Source organism: Anas platyrhynchos, chromosome 14 (genome assembly GCF_047663525.1).
Source record: "Anas platyrhynchos isolate ZD024472 breed Pekin duck chromosome 14, IASCAAS_PekinDuck_T2T, whole genome shotgun sequence".
NCBI lineage: Eukaryota > Metazoa > Chordata > Aves > Anseriformes > Anatidae > Anas > Anas platyrhynchos.
This window is the reverse complement of record NC_092600.1, coordinates 14,345,732-14,364,090: the sequence shown is the minus strand read 5'-3', so window position 1 is coordinate 14,364,090 and position 18,359 is coordinate 14,345,732. Positions and strand designations below refer to the sequence as shown.

The window sequence follows — 18,359 nt, the reverse complement described above, 5'->3', positions numbered from 1 at the left end:
TTCATGGTTTGTCACATCCAGAAGCAAAAACTGTCCAGCATAGAAAATATGACTGTAGGGTATGAATGAGCAGTGTTAGGAAACAAAGGCACAGCAGGTGGGAAAATACTGCTCCTCACAAAGAATGTGTGAAGGGCAGGACAGAATTTGGGCTGAAGCAAAATGCAGTGCCCCGTGCCCAGGTCTCCATGCCCCTCGCTGTTCACAGCACAAGCCCAGCACCTGGCTTAATGTCCTTGCCCCGATGCAGTTACTTTTTTTCCTGACATGAACGTATTTTCCAGAGACATGATTGTGGTCCCCAACCCGCAGTGTCCCCGTGTGTGCCCACTGCAGTAACAGAGCTGGTGTGCAGCGCACGGCGCTTGCAGAGCTTCCACAGGAGCCGAGACCAGGCTTAAAATGAAGTGCAAAACTCCTCTTTTGTGACTTGACATCCATCAAGGTGTTATGTCTGAACAAGAGTGCAGGTCCCCCACCCTCACTCACACAGCAAGCCGCCCTATTTATTCCTCTACCTTGTTTTCACACACAAGTCAATTTTACTATTATTGTATTTGAGTCAGCCTGTGGCAATCCACCTGACAAAACCTTGGCAGACAATCTGCTTTAATGTTAACAGGATTGTAGGGGGATGTATCCTGGTAAACCCAGGGCTCACAGAACCTCACCTTTGGGGAACTAATTGAGTTTTGGACCAAAATACGAGCCCTCACTCTGGAAAATAAGCGATTGTGGAACTGCATTTACTGTTTCTGAAAGGGGGTGAGCTCTGTGAGGGAGCAAGGTGAATGGTGCATTTTGGGGGATTAGATTCATTTCGCCACCGTGTCACTTGTCGCATTTTGGCAAGAGAATTGAATTTGCTACTCCGTGAAGGTGAACGCAGACGGTATGGATGCGAGTTACACACTGCACGTTAACAGAGGGGCTCGTGCTCTGAGGCTGCGTGTTCACAGTGTGAGGAGGGGGTGCTCAGGTAAGGCGTATTTATCTTTATTAGCTTTAAAGCACCCAGTCTGAAGCACCGAGGCCTCCCCCGGCCGCATCATCCCCAGCTCCCCCTCAGCGCCGCCTCCATCTTGAGGCCGCCCCCACGGCCACGCTCTCGCCCCCCCCCTCCCTTAGCCCCGTTAGGCGGGGGGGGGCCGGCACTGCGCACGCGCGGCACCCCTCGGCAGGGGCGTGGCCGTGGCGCGGCTCTCGCGAGAGCTGGCGGGCTATATCTGGGAGGGGGGCGGGCGCGCGGCTTCCTTTAGTGCGCGTCCGCCCGCCGCGCCGCACGCCCCCCGCCGCGCTCCGCTCCGCTCCGCTCCCCCCCCCGCCGCCTGCAGGCCCGCAAGATGGAGGACAGCGCCATGGACATGGAGAGCATGGGCCCGCTGCGCCCGCAGACCTTCCTCTTCGGTAACGGCTGCCCGCCGCCAGCCGGCCTCCTCCGCGCCGCGCGGGGCCTGGCGCAGGCCGCGGCCTGGGGGCGCCTCAGTGGGTGGGGGGGGGAGGGGGAAGGGAGGGGGGCGGTGAGGGGAGGGAGGGGGCGCGCGGCGCTGTTCCCGCCACCCGCGCGCGCTCCCCGCCGCCGCGCGCGCCCCACGTGGCGGGCACGTGGCCGCTTTGTTCCGCGCCCGGCCCGGCCGCGCGTGGGGAGCACGTGGAGGGGGGGGCACGGCTCTGAGCACCTCGGCCCCCCGGGGGTGGGGTGGTGCTGCCGCGGGGCGCTCCGGGGTCCCGTCGGTGCTCGGCACCAGGCCGCGGCCTTGCCCGCCGCACGTGGTGGGGCTGGGGGGGGGTCGTGGAGACGGGGAGTCTTGGAGCGGTGGGATTGGGGGTAAAGGGTGGTGGGTGCCTGCCCGTGAGTAGCGCACTGTGCTCGTATCGCGCCCTGCTCATCGCTCGGTGGTTTCTTCGCAGGCTGCGAGCTTAAAGCAGATAAGGAGTACAAATTCAAAGTAGACGATGAAGAAAACGAGCATCAGCTGTCTTTGAGAACGGCAAGTACCATGCGTGTTTTAAGCTGAAGTACCGGTGGGTGGTCTTGTGAGGAGTGCATTTAATGTGTAAATTCGTTCCCTTCTGTGATAAGTGTAACAAAAACGTCCACTGATATTGTATGCTTTATAGTAAGTGATATAAGGTTGAAAAAGCTTAAAAATTAATTTAGAGTAAATTAGTGTTTGCTGAAAGGTATTAAAGGCTGGAGTATACACACTAACAAATCTAATGTTAACAGTTCAGATGCTGCAGGAGCACAAGGGGAGAAGAGGTTATTTTAATCATAGATGGACATCTATCAGAAGACTATGGAAACTTTATTTTGGAAAGCTTTTCTGTACATTTCCCAGATAAAACTCCAGTGCCTTTTTTTCCTTCCCGCAAACAGCAAATAATACATGTCTTTTACTGCCCCAGTAAGCAAGACACAGCATGTCAAGGCCTTTGCTCAAGGCTGAGCATGTTTTGTTACGGTTAGCATAAGCACAAGATGCCACAACTTCATAGGCAAGGAGTTCGAGTTGTACTGTTTCTGTGCTTTATCATTTAAGAACAAAGATACATCCTGATGACAGAAGAGCTTTAGAATTGGGAATTGCTTCCTGTGGGAGATCTGGGTGCTAGTCTTGTCCAAGGCACAGCTTAAAACAATGGTTACAATGCTCTCATTTACACATTAGTCTTTTAAATTACATGTCTTCAGTCCTTGCATTTTATGAAAATTGTAGCCTTGACAATGACTAATTTGTACTTAATTGGTAACCTTTTAAAGTTTATTTTGAGGGAAGAATAATTAGTATAGGCAGGGCAAGTTCATCTGGTAATCCTCACACCTAATGCAGATTAAATGTGTCAGTGTGAGTGACAGTTAATTGTAGAGTGACAGTTAATTGTATGGCTTTATCCACAGATTCTGATTTGGGAAATTACTGATAGCATCTCCCGACTGAGTGTACATCCTTCACTGAGGATGAACCAGATTGAATGTTTATCAGTACTTAGTTTTTTAGGGTTGTCTGGAAAGAAGTCTCCTTCAAAAACCTGTCTTTTAAAGAGAAGATTGTCCACAGGAGTTATGGGGGTTGAAATAAGAAGGAACAAAATGGAAATATCTTGGGAAGTTTGGAAGCTTCTAAGAAGCATCTGTCAACAAAAAATAGTGTGGCAAGCAGAGAAAGGAGGTACTGGGAGATGAAACTTGAAGCTAGTGAGCTCTGTGCCTGTGATCTGTGCCCATGATAACATACTAGGTGAACAAGGGCTGACACATGTCATGCAAGGCATGTAGGTAAGAGATGGAGAAAAAAGTAAAAGTGAAAGGGGAAGCGGGACTCATGATGCATGTAGAGGCAGAAAGTGGTATGGGGACAGATGTACGTGTCTGGTCTTACTAATGAAAGCTGAGATAAAGCAGGGTGGTCACCACTTTATTGCCTACGTACTGCAGTTGTGCATCTCTCCAGTGCAGAAGGCAAAGCCCAAGAAAAGCTACTTGCCAGCCACTCAATAAGCAAACAGGAGCCAGAGTATTGCTTGAGCTGTGCAAATGACAATGGTAGCTGGGGGTGGGGGCAAGTTCTGAAATGAAACTTGTCATGGTGGGTAGACCCACCAGGAGAGTGATTCATTGTGGTACTAACCCATTTGAGAGATGACATCAGAGCACCAATTTCCCCTGATCAAATTTACAGTAACAAGACATGTCAGGATTAGTAACTTTTGTATCCTATTTCTCAGTCTTCAGCCTGAAAAGCCTTCCCTGGATCATGATAACTTGACTAAAACACAGCTCTTAAAGAATGGCATGCTCAAGTTCCCACAGTCAGCCTGAAGAGTTTACACCCACATCTTCCATGGGGGGGTGGGAAGCTTTCTTTTCATTCCCATTGGAAAAGGGCACAGAGAGAGCCTTGTTAACTTGTCTCAGGAATAATGGTAATACTTGAGGGCATTATTGGTTTTCAGAGCTCTTACATGTAATGCTGACTCAGAGGTTAAGAAAACAGGAATTTTAGGCCTGTCCCGTGTCTGTCATTTGTGCCTCCCTTCAGCTATGATTTTGAGTCTTCAGAACATGCCATTGTTGTTGGTGTGAGGAACAGAGGAACTTAAAATATGCTGGGACAGCAGCTCTCTCCTTGGTGAATGAATACAGAAGGCTCCTGCCTAAAGAATAGCATTGAACTCAGCAGCTATGTAAAACTTCACTCCTCCTCAGACTTAGTGCATACTGTAGTTGCATAGAGTAGGTGATGTGGTGAGATATTTGGCAGATGCAACATGGTAGGAAAAAGGTAAGGTTTGAGGCTGTGGTACTCTGGGAATGAAAGTAGTGGATTCTGTTTCTGTAGTTACGTATTTGTGCTTCTTCCTATGGACCAGCTCCAGTGCTGGTAGGACTTAGCACTTGCCCCCCAGAAAGCTTTACTGTGTCTTCATTAAAGCAATTGTCTGCAATCCCACCCTGTAAGCACCAGTGTTACTGGAAAAGAGGTTATTGGCTGGAGGAGGAGTGCAACTCAGTCATTAGCATTCAGAATCACAGATGCAAGTCTTGAGTCACAGAACAGTGAATGTACTCTAAAAGTCTTTGAGTATTTGTGGTTCTCAGAATGTGTACTGTTCTTTGCTTCACAGGTTTCTTTAGGGGCTGGAGCCAAAGACGAATTACACGTTGTAGAAGCAGAGGCATTGGACTATGAAGGCAACCCTATTAAAGTAGTACTGGCGTCTCTGAAAATGTCTGTGCAACCTACAGTAAGTAAATGAGCAAGGAAACATCTGTTACAAATTGGGTCTCAGGTGAGAAGGACAAGTTAGTAAAGGTCTAGGTTGTCTGGATTGTAATGATCTGCAAGTGATGTAGTGAGGCATAGTGAGTGGGTTCAGAGAAGAGTCACCTTTCGCACATGCCACGAATGCAAGCTAAATGGATATATATCTTTTTGCACCTAGCAGACTTGTTCTAGTCACCTGGAGATGATAGACTTCGATTCAAATTACGCATTTTTAAAGAAGCTACATTAATTGTGTATGTCATCTCCGTGTATACAAATGTATGTATTTGCAAGTGGGTGCATCTCTAGTCTGTGTTGCTTTCTTGGAGCCTGGGATGAGAAAATTTACTTTTTCCTTCAGATCAGAAATTCTTATAAGATTGTAAAGATGATTGCTACCTTCTGTGGAATTAAAAGCACCTTCCTTTGGTTCTTGCCATCTGGAATGTAATTTGAATCGGGGTTGTTGATGTTGTGCAAGTGGAATTGCACAATGCTGGGGGCAGGTGTGATGGTTGATCTTGAAATTATCATTGCTGCAATGTTGTACAGAAACATGGATTTGTCTGGTTTTGAAAAGCATGATTTAATTATGATATGCCATGACTGTTGTAAATCCGACCCTATTGTGGCACTTAGACTGGAATCACTTCTGAAATATTCTGCCAGTTTGAAACTTGCAATTGCTGTATTACCATTGGAATCTCCGGATGTTGGTGCTGCTGGTTTTGTTTGAATGGATTGTTACGCACACCTCACCTTCCATAGTTAATGCTTTTTTTTGTTCACCTAGGTTTCACTAGGCGGCTTCGAGATCACGCCGCCAGTCACCTTGAGGTTGAAATGTGGTTCCGGGCCTGTTTATGTCAGCGGTCAACATCTTGTAGGTATGTATTGTTCTGGTTGCTAATCTTCAAAACTAATGTTTGTTAATTTGCAAAGCAAAAGCTTCTTACATGTTCTTGAAGTCAACATTCGTGTTACAGCTGGTCAGCATGCTATGTTGTAGCAGTGCCATGTGCTTAATTAAGGCATTGCTGTTGGAAAGTTCCCATGCTTGAGCCTGAATTGCATTGGGGGCAGAGCCCTGAGACCTTACTGTCAGCACTACCAGAACTTTAGAGGTGTATCTGGTATCTTGAGCAATGCACAGAATTCACAGAATTGTCTAGGTTGGAAGAGACCTCAAGATCACCGAGTCCAACCTCTGACCTAACACACTGAATGTCTTCAGAAGCCTGAAGTAACTGAGGGCAAAGGAGTTCAGAGAAATGCTTGTATAGACTTTCTTGCCTCATTTTTGTATGGATAAGGGGAGTTTGTCAGCCTCTCAATTTGGGTTCTAATCGCTCCCGTTAAAAATGGATGCTGCTGTTCCCCATATGGGAGCTTTTTCCTTACCTTAGACTCAGAGGAAAGCCTCTGTGAATTATTATTATTTTTTTTTCAGTAAGGGATAAACTTTTTATAGAACTGTCTTGAAGCTGATCATTCTAGAAATTCTTAAACATGTTCTGGATATGAAGAAGTACTTGCTCTTACCTTCCTATGGCTTTTTTTGAGATGAGTGTTGTAGCATATGGGTATTTTTTTTCCATTCTTCAATTTTGGTGTAGTAGTACCTGCCCCCAGTCAGCTGGAAAAGCTTCTGGACTTAGTGGTTAGTGCTGATAGGAAGCTTGCTCAATTGGTTCCAGCATCCCAAGAAGGCCTTACTTAGTTGTGGGTGATAATTTGTTTTACTAGTAATCTTCTTTTTGCTATTGTTAAATGAGGTGGGTATTTCACACGTTGCCATCATTTTATCAGCATTAGAGGAAGAACCAGAATCAGAGGATGAGGAGGAGGATACAAAAATTGTGAATGCCTCAACAAAGAGACCAGCGAGTGGAGGAGGATCTAAAACACCACAGGTATACTTCTAATTTGTTGGTCTGCAGAATTTTCTTGTGGTTTGGTATTTATTCTGCCAAGGAGTGGTTAGGTGATTTGCAGTGATTTACTTAATAAATGGTCTGATATTTCGGGGGGGGGGGCAGGCGGCGGCAGCGGGGTGGCTATTTTGTACTTAGATCTTGAGATGTGTTAAGTTAAAGGATGTGTTAGCTACAGATGTTTTCAAAGCTTTGCTGAATAGGCTAATATGAAGGCTATTTATGTAGAAACTTTGACCACTGAAGTAACTCAATATGTGCAGTATTTTGAATAAACATTAGTGTGCTGCAAGTTTGAGATTCTGTTGAAACACTGTAGTGTAAACCCTTAAAATTCTTTTTTTTTTCTTTTTTAAGAAAAAAGCAAAACTATCAGAAGATGATGAAGATGATGATGATGAAGATGATGATGAGGATGAGTATGTATTTTAGTTTTGATCATATATTTTGAAACACAAGGATAACTTTAAGAATAACTTTAAGAGTGACATAACTAGATGTTAAGTGAGGAAGCTACTTCTTGGTCTTAGCTACCAAAAATGAGCTCAAATTTATCTGCACAATGTAACCTGAATCAATTACATATTCAAATATGTAATACTGGGTTAGGAAACTTCATTTACCATAACTCAGTAACTTCAAGAAAATTTAGAATTTCTTTAGTACTACTGCAAAGCCCTAAGATTCACATATTGAGTACTAAAGCAAAGGGAGTACCTTTAAATACTTGAACAGTACTAAGACTATTTGGCCTAACACCTTGTCATGCGTTAAAACAAGTTATGGTGAGTGACCCCTTTCTAATTCTAGTGATGAGGATGACTTGGATGATGATGAGGAAGAGATCAAAACGCCAATGAAAAAAGTAAGTGGCATGTTTGTGTGTATCTACTGAATGTAGACATAGCGACCCCTCTTTATGTGCTACTGCCAGATGGACAGTTCATCTGGACAGGAGGGACAGGTACTCACACCTCCTTTTTAATAGGTGTTAATTAACTCTCATGAATTTGATGCATAGGCATCTGATTTCTTACTTCGTTACAGAGTGGTGTCTGGGTGCTTCTTAACTGTCCACGTATACCCACATGCAGTAGTCAGGCTATTTTGGTTTTATGTATAAAACGCTGTTGATGCATGTGGATTGAGAAAGGACTTAGTGACTTTTTTTCAATTAAAAAAAGTTCTGAACTGTGTAAGCCTATAGGAAAAGACTTGCTTCAGGCAGCCAAGTGCTTGAATGTGAAATTACATCAGCCCTTGAGTGCCATCTGGTGGTAAAAACAAAGGAAGACGATTTGACAGTTACAGAGATGAAAGATGGCAATCTTTTTTAAAGGCTTACATTTGCATATTGACGTTCTTAGAAACAAACGTTTAATGTTTTATTTCACTAAATGCTTCTTTCTCCTGATGAATTTCTTTAGGTAATAATGCAGGGTAGCTTAATGTCTGGTGAAGACTGTTTGACTGCAAGTTTTATATAATCAAGTCCAGTGTGACTGAAGGAAATGGTCCCTTGATTATACAGGAATACAAGAATCCGTTGCCTTTTCACATCCTGGACAAGATTTCTGTATAACATACATAGAAGAGCTAATGATTGGGTTACAAATAACAAGTAGTGCTGGTCAGATCTTAGGCTTGCAGTGACATCTAGAATTCATTATTAAAAAAAAAAAAAAGACTTAACCCTTGCACCATCTCTGCCAGAAAAACCCTATGGTCTTACATATACCCTTAGATAATTATATAAATGTATGGAAAAGTCCCACATAGTTGTATGGCGTCATAACCAAACTGTCTTGACTATGTTCTGTATTGTGTTGGACCAGCAGTTTGTCACTTGAGTTTGTTGCATAAGCTGTTTATGCTCAGATACGAGACACTGATCATACTGCATGGGAAATGAGGGTGCCTTTTTGCTTGCAGTTAAATAGTATGTATTTGTCATAGTCTCTAGTAGTATGTTGGCGAGCATAACAGCAGTTTTTCATGACAAGCTTAAATGCTTTCTTTTCAGCCTGTCCGTGAGCCTTCAGGAAAAAATATGCAGAAAGCAAAGCAAAATGGAAAAGACTCTAAGCCGTCCACACCAGCATCCAAAACAAAAGTGAGTGAAGGCAAATGAGTCAAATGTTTGTTCTGCTGTGGAAGCTAGTTTCCTTGCCTACCAGAAACAAAATGTACTAATCCAAAGTATTTGAATGAATAGGAACCATGCTGTTGCTTCGTTGCATTGTGTTGCCTTGTGAAACTCTTCAGTAAAACTGCCTATACAACTACAACAGCTGATACTTGTAATCAGCTCTGCTGTCACTTGTGAAAGTTAGCAAACCAGTTGTTTAATTGGCTAGTGTATATTTTTTGGGCTACCTGCTTCTACAAGAGTGTTGGTCCAACACTCAGCTGCAGTACAACGGGAGACCGTTGCTATTAGGAAGTCCCACTCTTGGTTCTAGTTTGCTGCCTACCTTGTCCCAGCAGTGTTGCTTTTGTGGCTTAATAATGTCTTGGGTTCGGAAACTGATCCATGTGAGAACTGAAAGTTTTCTTCAGTTCTGTAATTGTCAAGCTTCCTTATGCAGCTTTTCCTTCCTGCGTGCACTCAAACAGGGAAGGTCAATACAGAAATTAGTGTGGGATGGAGAGCAACATAGCACCTGGAAAGCGCTGTGGCTGTGTACCTTTTTTGAAGTATGAATTGAATCTGGCTGCAGTTGTGGAGCAAACTTGAAATCACTGAATGTTCAGCCTGTTTTCAGTTTCATTTGTGTTGGGAGAAACAGCTGTGTTGACGCATGCCCAGAAGCATAAGATAACTACAGTTAAATTCCTAACTTAGCATTCTTTACATTTTCTTTGAAGAATGTTTTGGAAACTCAACTTTTTCTGTGACTTGTTGAAAATAATCTGAAATGTCTGTGATAGCTAGTTCTTCTATTAAATATAAATTACGATTTACATTTATATTACGATTTTTTCAGAAAAAAATGATTTTGTGTACTGAACAGCTTAATAAGCAATTTTCTAACAATACCTTTCAGACTCCAGATTCCAAGAAGGATAAATCTCTAACTCCAAAAACACCAAAAGTCCCTCTGTCGTTAGAGGAGATTAAAGCAAAAATGCAGGCCTCCATAGACAAGGTGAGTTTTCTAACACTTCAGGTTTCATCAGCTTTATTTATAATACTTGTGCAGCAGAAGAATGTTGGTAAGAAATGTTTACATGTCACTGCTTGCAGTCTTGTTAGCAGAGTAAATTGATGTTGAAGCTCAGAAATGAAAACTCACTTAGGACAAAGCTGAGCATTGGTACTCACAAGGAAAGGAACAAATAAGAAACTCTATTGTTACTCTACCAATATGTGAAGTCAGTGAACTGTCCTAGTTTGTGGTGATGGGGGGATGACATGACTAAACTGTGCTGCCTGTAAGACTTCATAACTTCCAGAAGGGGGAGATAGGTGTTTGTGAATAAAAGAACTGCATTTTAGTAGGTGCTCTGTCTGTAGGTTGGCTGGGTAAAAGTGTAGAGGGTAATAGCAATTCTTTCCTCATTAGCCAAATTTGGATGTGTGCTATCTAGGTTTGCAGTACAGTACAAAGCTTTACTGCAGCATAGGTGGTAGTGGGGATCTGACATGTACACTATGCTGCTGTTGTGTTTTTTCTTCATTGACTTCATTGACATTGAATTGCAGAAAGCATGTAACTGATCCAAAGTCTTGGTTGGAAATTTATTTTTGGACAAAGCTAAAGCCTCTGCTGATGTCAGTGCTACAAAGAGTTCTGGTTTTAGTTTGGTCTGAGAAGAACTGTTTTTTCCTTATGCAGGCATTCAAGTCATCTAAAGAATTAGAATCCCAGAATGGTTTTGGTTGTAAGGTACCCTAAAGATCAGCCAGTTCCAACCTCCCTGCCATGGGCAGGGGGACATCTTCATCCAACCTGGCCTGGGGCATCCACAGCTTTTCTGGGCAACCTTGTGCCTCACCATGCTCTGAGCCTAAAGAGTTTATTCCTAATAGCTCATCTATATCTACACTCCTGGTTAAAGCCATTACATCTTGCCCTGTCACTACACTTCTTGACAAAGAGTTGCTCCCCAGCTTTCCTGTAGCCCTCTTTAGGCACTGAAAGGCTGCTGTAAGGTCTCCTTGAAGCCTTCTCTTCTCCTTGCCAAACAGCTCTCAGCCCATCTTCAGAGGAGAGGTACTTCAGCCCTCTGATAATTGTGGAAGCATTAGGTTTATCTTGGGTTTAGATTCTTAAAGCTTTAAGGCAGTTTTGTCCCACAAACTTCTGAAATAGAGCAAAAAAGTTTTAGGTGTATATAGTAGGTGCAGAGCGATTTATGATGACACTGATATATGACACTTAATTGGGATAGAAATGCCTATCTCTAAATTGTGAACCTGATGGGGATGGATGGTATCGTTCTGCTAGGTCAAGCTAACCTCTTGGATCAGCTGGGCGTTAGGGTGGTTTTTCGTGCATGACTCATGGAGGAGCAATGATCAGTGTTTCTGCAGTGTAGGCAGAAGGGGCTTAGCTCTTCACGGTAGGCAGAGATGTCCCTTTGGAAGGAAGGATGCACACCAGTTAGCTGGCAGGTAGCTGTAGGTTACACTTCCCAGTAAAAACTTTTCAGCAATGAGAAGTGCTGTGTAGGTAGAAATACTGTAGAAGCAATAGCAGGCACCTTTAAGGCTTTCCAAGATGCTGTTAGTTTGCCTTAGTAAATCAAACGGTTTGTGTGGCTTTTTGCTGTAATAGCCAGCAAGTTAATAGCTTCAGAAATAGCTTTTATTAATTTAATTCAGGGGATCCGCTCCAGTAAGTAGATGTCAGCAAGCTAATAGAAAAGTGTCAGTACTTGGTAGGTAAGACTTAGTCAAAATACAAGCTTTTTGGTTGTATCTTTCACATAATCTCAGTGTAGCATTGTATCCCTTGAACATAAAATTGCCAACCTGCTAGGTGTACTGTCATAGTTAGCTAGATACTTGAACTGATGTACCTGAAGAATTGCTCATGGGGCGTGTGAGAGGATAATTATACTGTGCTGTATCTTCCATGGAGATGGGAGGTGTGAGGATGAACCCAGATCGTGAGTTACTCAGCCTGTTTTGTATGTTTGAGTACATACAAACAGTTTCAGAGGTGAAAAGAAAATGTCTCAAACAGTTCATTAAATTCTTAGAACTGCTGTATCAGACTGAGATGTAAGGGGTTTGGGAGAGGGAATGTAGGTGGGAGATGACTTAAATTTTTGCTTGGGAGAAGAGCTAAAGCAGATACGTGTCACAAATTGCACCCCGCAGTAGGAATCCTTAAATGTAGAATTAGTTGATCTGAAAAGCACAGGAATGTTGACTACAGACTGCTTGCTGTTGTGTTTCGGAGCAACGATGCTTGTACGGGCGTTTTAAGTGTGTAGGCACGCTGCTTTGAGAAATAACTGGGTGCTGTAGAAAAACAAACTTTTAAAAAATGGTTTGGTGGGTTTTGGATGTTGCAAGTTGAGTTTGGTAAAATTCCACTTGTATTGCAAGGTATTTAAGCTTTGTTGGAGTTGTTTGTTGGAATGATGAAACGGCCTGCATACGCTAAAGTTTATTTTTTTCAAAATAGGGTTCTTCCCTTCCTAAGCTGGAACCCAAATTCGCCAACTATGTTAAGAATTGTTTCAGGACGGAGGACCAGAAGGTAACTAAATTTATTGAAACTTGATAAAATCCAAAAACTTTTATAACCTGACTTAGGGATTCTTTTCCACTTCTTAATCTTTACAAGCTTTGGACTGTTTCAAAGGGTTACAAACCACGAACAATACTTCAAATTAAATAAATGGGAACGGTTTTAAGGGTTTAGTTGGCTAAGATGAGAAAGCTAATATTTTATTACATTTTTCCAGCTTTTATATGGTTGGTAAATTATCTCTTGCTTACTAAACCCACAGAATTTTCCTTTTGGCACCATATTGGCTAAGGAAATGAGCTGTGGTTTTCCTTGCTGCTGAAGTTGGCCACCTAGGCCAGTCTGCTGTTCAGCCTTTTGTTGGGGAGGGTGTCTGGGAGGGGGAACTGTTTTGCAATTGATATTATGGCTTTCTTGCTGCGTTTTCTCCCAAAGTCAACTGAACTCTTGTAAGAGGGCAAGCCAAAAGGTGGTATCAGGAAGCAAGTTTCTGAATTAGTTATTACTCAACATGTACTAGGTTAAAATGTGTCTTAGATTTCCCTATCAAAATTCCTGTAAGTTAAGACTTTCTTCCAATGACAGAATTCCTTATGCTTTCCTGCTTCCTTCAGTGGTTCAGAGTAAACTTGTCTGATAGACAAATTGATAGGTTCTTGAAAGAATGTTTAAAAGCAGTTAGCCTCAGCTACTGGAGTTGGTCTGACATTAGCCAGGGTAGGCAGAGTTCAGCCAATATTTGCCTAGCTGGTCCACACCCATCCTCTTACCTTCACTGAATTCTTACTATTGCAACTGAGTGAATAACAGCCTTTTAGCAGAAGGAGCTAGTGTGTTGCCTTCAACTTAATTTTCTCTGAAAGAAATGCAGTTTTGTTGTAATTTAATGTTAGTATTTTATAGAGTAAGTGGAGATAGTAAACTGAAAATAATAAAAATAGATTTCAATTACTAACTTTTTTGTGTACACTTCCAGGTCATTCAAGCTCTCTGGCAGTGGAGACAGACTCTGTAAGAAAAGAAAACAGTTTAAACAGTTCATTAAAATCTGCAGTCTTACTTCTGTAACCATTATTTGGCTGTCCTTTTTACAAATGCTGAAAGAGCTTTCCCTACAGTGTCTGATAAATGTCATCCAGATTACCTTGCCAAGAATGTGTTGTCCAAAATGCCTGTTTAGTTTTTAAAGATGGGACTCCACCCTCAGCTTCATTTTAAGTATGTATGGAATGTTTTGATAAGGCATGGTGGTGGTGGTGGTCAGACAAATGGAAATGGTGGGAAGACTAAATGTACGTGGAAAAAAAATAAAATTTAGTATTTTAATAAAGTACTATCGTTTCTTTTTTATGGGTTGGGGTAGTCTGCATACTCACTGCAGAAGATAACAGGGCTTTAAAGTTCTTGTAGGAACTACAGAATAAAATTCTAAAGTATTTTAGCTGCTTCTCTTTAGCAAGTACTCATCAGTCAACTTTGTCATCAGTGTTGTCAGCTTCAAAAACAACTATCCCAATTTGTATGAATTTTACAGCTACTGAGCGTTCGGCTTGGTGAGAAGACTAGGTGGTAAGCGGGACTTTATTCTTGTCTGGAAGTGACCACTAATGATATAATTGCATAAAACAGCCCTTCCTGCATCTCAATTTCTGACCTGCTTCATTGCTCTTTGGTTTATGGTTTTTCTCTAACAACTAAATTTGTAGGGCTTGTGATTCCACTTGTAAAATGTAATGCTTTTGATTTGGGAATTGCTGGCAGTGCTGTTCCTCTGAGGGGCTACAGTCTCTGAGGTTGTCTCACTTAATGACTGGGGTAGGGGTTTTGTGGAGGAGAGAGTAAGCTTCAGTGCTGAAGGGTGTGCCTAGAGAACTCACACCGAGGGAGATCAGTGACCAGTGGATAAATTCCTGGGAATGGTGGAGGGCTAATCTCCAGTCCTTGAGGACTGCAAATCCCAGAAGCTCAGATGGGCAGGTAGGCAGTTACTCAGATCATTTTCCGAGGTGCTCCAGATAATGGCTGTCCAAGTTTAATGCTTCAGTTTAAGTGGGGCAATTTCTGTACAACTTCTAACATTGGCCTTTGGGGAAAAATAATTCTCAGAGTAAACATCATGATGAAACTTTCTAAGCAGGAAACGTCCTTTAAAGTGGCTGAGATAGCACAATGGAGCCTTACTAGCTATTCTTGGTTTTGATCCTAAGGATACTATGAGGCTGATTTAAAATTTCTTGTTGGGTGTGTTTTTATTGTCATACAAAGTAGAAATGCCAAGGTATAAAGGTACTTGTATGTGAAGGGAGGAAGGAAAGCGTGGATGATATGCCTGGCATTGTGAATGTGTCCTCAAAGCTCTTGTCTAAATGCTGTATTGCTTCAGGTGCTCGAATGCTTTATCTGTGTAGTAACTGCAGTAATGGTATGAAGATCTAAACGATACTTAATAAACACTTAAACAGTTGTAACTATTAAGCTTGATTTAATCCTTGTTATGTGTGAGAATTAATGCAACTTCTTATTTTTCCCAGCAGAAATCTTAAACTTGGGAACTGAAAGGCATTAGAGCAGGTCTTACAGGTTGAGGATTTTTCTGCCTGAAGGACTTGAACAGAAATATTTAGTTTGCTATTACAAAAACTCATTTCTGCAGTGGAGATTCTGGGTGCGATGGAAGCAGATGCAACTGTCTGGAAGCAAACGCTTCCTTTGGGAAAAATGAAGCCAAGCACTGCGCATGGTAGGGAAGCTGAGCCACAGTGCACGTCTGGTGTCAAAGATGCATTTAAGCTTGACTATAATTGCAGCATGTGAAATGGCAGAGCATGAGCGTTTGAAATGCCTCTTTCGGTGGGGTTATGTCAATAGATGATGTCATACGCACAAGTGAGCGCAAATTTCCCTAGTGAAATAGAGCTAATGGCACAGACAGGCTCATTTAAGCAAAATTGCCCTCAATTTTGGCTGAAACATACTAAAATTGTACAGTAATTTTAGCAAGAGGTTATCCAGCCAATAAAATATTCTGAATATTAAATGTTTAAGAAAAGCCAGGGTGTTTTGTGCCCACAGGTCACTGACAAAGCAGGACAGTGGGGTGCAGCCATGTGTGGCAGGATTGCAGGGGGAAGATGGAGCCTGTATGGGCAGTTCTAGTGGGAAAATGTGTTCTTAAAGTATGTAAAGCCACATCTTTGTCAGGCTGCCATTACGCATCATGAGGCATCTACATCGTGGCATAGACATGATACCTTTAATTAGCTCCAGTGAGTTGGCTTACTCTGTTTTCTGTCAGCTTACGTCCTTGCAGCTCCAGCTGCGAGGAGTTGGTGGCTCTCTGCTGCCTGCTCCCTGCCCAGCTCCGTGGCTCTGCCCCAGCCCTCCCAGGGCCGGGCTTTGCCCGCTCCTGCCAGTCACGTCTCCAAACGCTTCGGTCCTGTTGGGACTGGCCGGCCGATGACTGCTCTGGGCTTCCTGGGCTGTGCAGCCTTGTCCTCCAGGTAGGATTTCACAGGCAGCTGCCAGTTCTTCCAATTAAAGTTCTTTTGACTGGAGCCTAAAAGGTTGAATTAAAGCATTTAAGCTTAGATTTGAAGAGAAGATACCAAGTACAGGATGGGTTGCTGAAGCATTAAGTATTGCTCTCGACTTCCTGCAGTGCTTCCCTTGAATGTGTTAATGGCATGATTGATTGCACTAAAACTGGAATGTTTCGAAATGGTTGCATCCAATGACAGGGACTACAAAAGCCTGTATGGTTCTGGTCCTTGAGGACGGCTTATTTGAGAGCACAGAGGTAGAGAAGGAGTGAAGAGCGGTGATGCAAGCACAGGCGTTCTCATGTGCCATGGCAAAGCAACGTGCCTTGTGGGGTCAACACTTCTTCAGGTGGCTGTTCCTCAACCTCTGCTGCATGGTGTTGGCTGCAGCCTCAGCTGCTCCTGATACGTGTTTTGTCTCCAGGTTTGCTGCCTGGAGTCTGGACATCTCCTTGCTGAGCAGGTGATGGAAGGTCCTGCAGTGAAACTGCCTTTCTCAGCTTCAGGAGGTCGAGGTCTTGGTCTGTGTCTTCTTCCTTGTGCTCAAGAAGTGCTTGTGGCTTCCTTAACTCTGCCCTGGGGCTCTGTTTGCTGCTCCCGTATGATTAGGACATCTCGGAGCCTAAGACAAGCGTGGGCCTCGGCTGCTTCACCTGCGCTCAGCCCCGCTTGGAGCCTTTGGAGAGGCACAACCCCAGCATGGCTGGCGGGAGGGTGGAAGGGAGCATGTGTGGGCTGAGGTAATGGAAAGCAGGGCCAGGATGGGTGGTGGTTCTGGGCTCCTTGCCACCCAGACGGTCCCTCGGGGCTAAGTTCATGCTGGAACATGCTCTGTCCTCCCCTCCTCTAGTAACGATACCAAGTGCCCCAGGCTGTGTCCTGTCTCCTTCCAACGTGCCACTGCTGACTTGCAGCCAACCTCTCCCAACTTCTCCTTCCCTCGTTCCCTGTGGAACAAGCCGATCCCTATTCCTCTCGCTGCTTCCCCAAAGGGGAATTAAAGGCTGCATCCCGCTTGTGAAATGTCGTAGACAAAGCGCCAAACGATTTTGGTGGTTTGGAGCTGAGCGTTGGATGGAGTGCCTTTATTCCCTGTCCCGGTCTAATGGGCACTTGGTCCTGGCAAGCGGCACCACGCGCAACTGGTTGTGTTGAGTGAGGTTTGGAGGCTTTGTGATCTGGTATTTAGTAAGGGTTGCTTTGTCTGAGCACTGCCTCCTCCATCTGAAAGGGCAGAGCACAGCCTGCGTGGCCAGGCACAGGAGAAGAGGGGGTGCTGAGGTGCCTGCCAGGGCTGATACTGTCCTTCCTTTCTCGGACAGCAGAGGGAATCCCCCAGCCTCCCTCTGCTTGCTTTTTACCCACATTTAGGCTTTTGGAAGCAATCTGGTGTGTTGTGTTGGATCAGCTCTTCGGTGGCTGGCTGTTGGTCGTCTGTTATGCAAGTGGCTCTTTTAAGAGGGGATTTGAAGCTGTGCTTTATTTGGACCAAATAAGTCAATCAAAAATATATTGTGTGTTAATTAAGATGTTATAAAAGTGCAATGTGGAGACCACTTGACTCTTCTAATTGCATGCATGGGCTGTGGTCAGCTGTTTTGGGATGACTTTTGTGCTGCTGCTTACTTTAGAAACTTTCTTCTCCCCTTGCGCCACATCTATCAGCTCTCCCGAACCCAGCCAGAAAAGGGCCTTTGTGGGAAAAGGATCCCAGGAGAAAACAAAGAATCAGAAAGGGCAATTCTTCAAAAAAAGAGCAAATGGGGTTGAGGATCAAAATGAGGGCAGGAAGAGTGGAGACCCTGCAGGGGAAGGTCACCGCGGAGCTCTGATGGTGCCTGCCTGCAGAGGTGTCCTGGCAGGCAGTGCCGTGCTGCCCGTGGGCTCGTTAAGCTGAGGGTGAACTTGTTATCCCATGAGCGTCCTTGCCGAGAGGCTTCCACCGACACAAGCCATTACTGAGGGCAGTAACATGTTATGGGGTCACCAGGACAAAGGAAACGGAGCCTTGTGATCCCGAGACTGCAGAACGAGACAGAGGCTGGAGGATTTGGGCTTTTTTAGGGTCTCAGACTAAGGTGAGATGCCTCTGCTTGTTCCCTCCAGCTTTGTGTCTCAGAACAGTCCCTGCCAACTCATTCCCACTTACAGCACTGTTTTCCTGGTCCCTCTTGCTCTCGCAGTATTTAGACAACATTTGAACACTGATGTGAACCCCGTGCCCCTGCACGAATCCATTCCCTGCTGCGTGGCTTTAGCATGGAGTATCCCTGAGAGGGTGAAGAGCTGCAGAGGTAAATGGTTCCAACCCTGTCCTGCTGCTGGACACTGGGACTTCCAGGGGATCTTTTTGCAGAGCTGTGGTGGATTTTCCAGGGCAGGGTCCCATCTGGGTGTATTTTGTGGAAACAG

At 44.1% G+C, this 18,359-nt stretch overlaps 1 protein-coding gene across 1 annotated transcript; it reads left to right on the top strand.

The window, feature by feature from the left end:
• The first annotated feature begins 1,242 nt into the window (after window positions 1–1,242).
• On the top strand, window positions 1,243–13,741 carry NPM1 (nucleophosmin 1). The gene is made up of 11 exons (XM_027468443.3): window positions 1,243–1,407; window positions 1,912–1,991; window positions 4,630–4,749; window positions 5,563–5,656; window positions 6,579–6,682; window positions 7,061–7,122; window positions 7,514–7,568; window positions 8,727–8,816; window positions 9,751–9,852; window positions 12,343–12,417; window positions 13,385–13,741. Exons 1-11 carry the CDS (start codon window positions 1,344–1,346, stop codon window positions 13,421–13,423), a joined length of 885 nt encoding a protein of 294 aa, XP_027324244.1. The 5' UTR covers window positions 1,243–1,343; the 3' UTR covers window positions 13,424–13,741.
• The last annotated feature ends 4,618 nt before the right edge of the window (window positions 13,742–18,359 follow it).

Bases quoted from the DNA above. Each gene is read 5' to 3' on its own strand.
- NPM1 (XM_027468443.3), top strand. From the start codon at position 1,344: ATGGAGGACAGCGCCATGGACATGGAGAGCATGGGCCCGCTGCGCCCG. The intron at 5,657-6,578 runs GTATGTATTGTT...TCATTTTATCAG, and splicing joins CAGCGGTCAACATCTTGTAG to CATTAGAGGAAGAACCAGAA. The intron at 7,569-8,726 runs GTAAGTGGCATG...CTTTCTTTTCAG, and splicing joins TCAAAACGCCAATGAAAAAA to CCTGTCCGTGAGCCTTCAGG.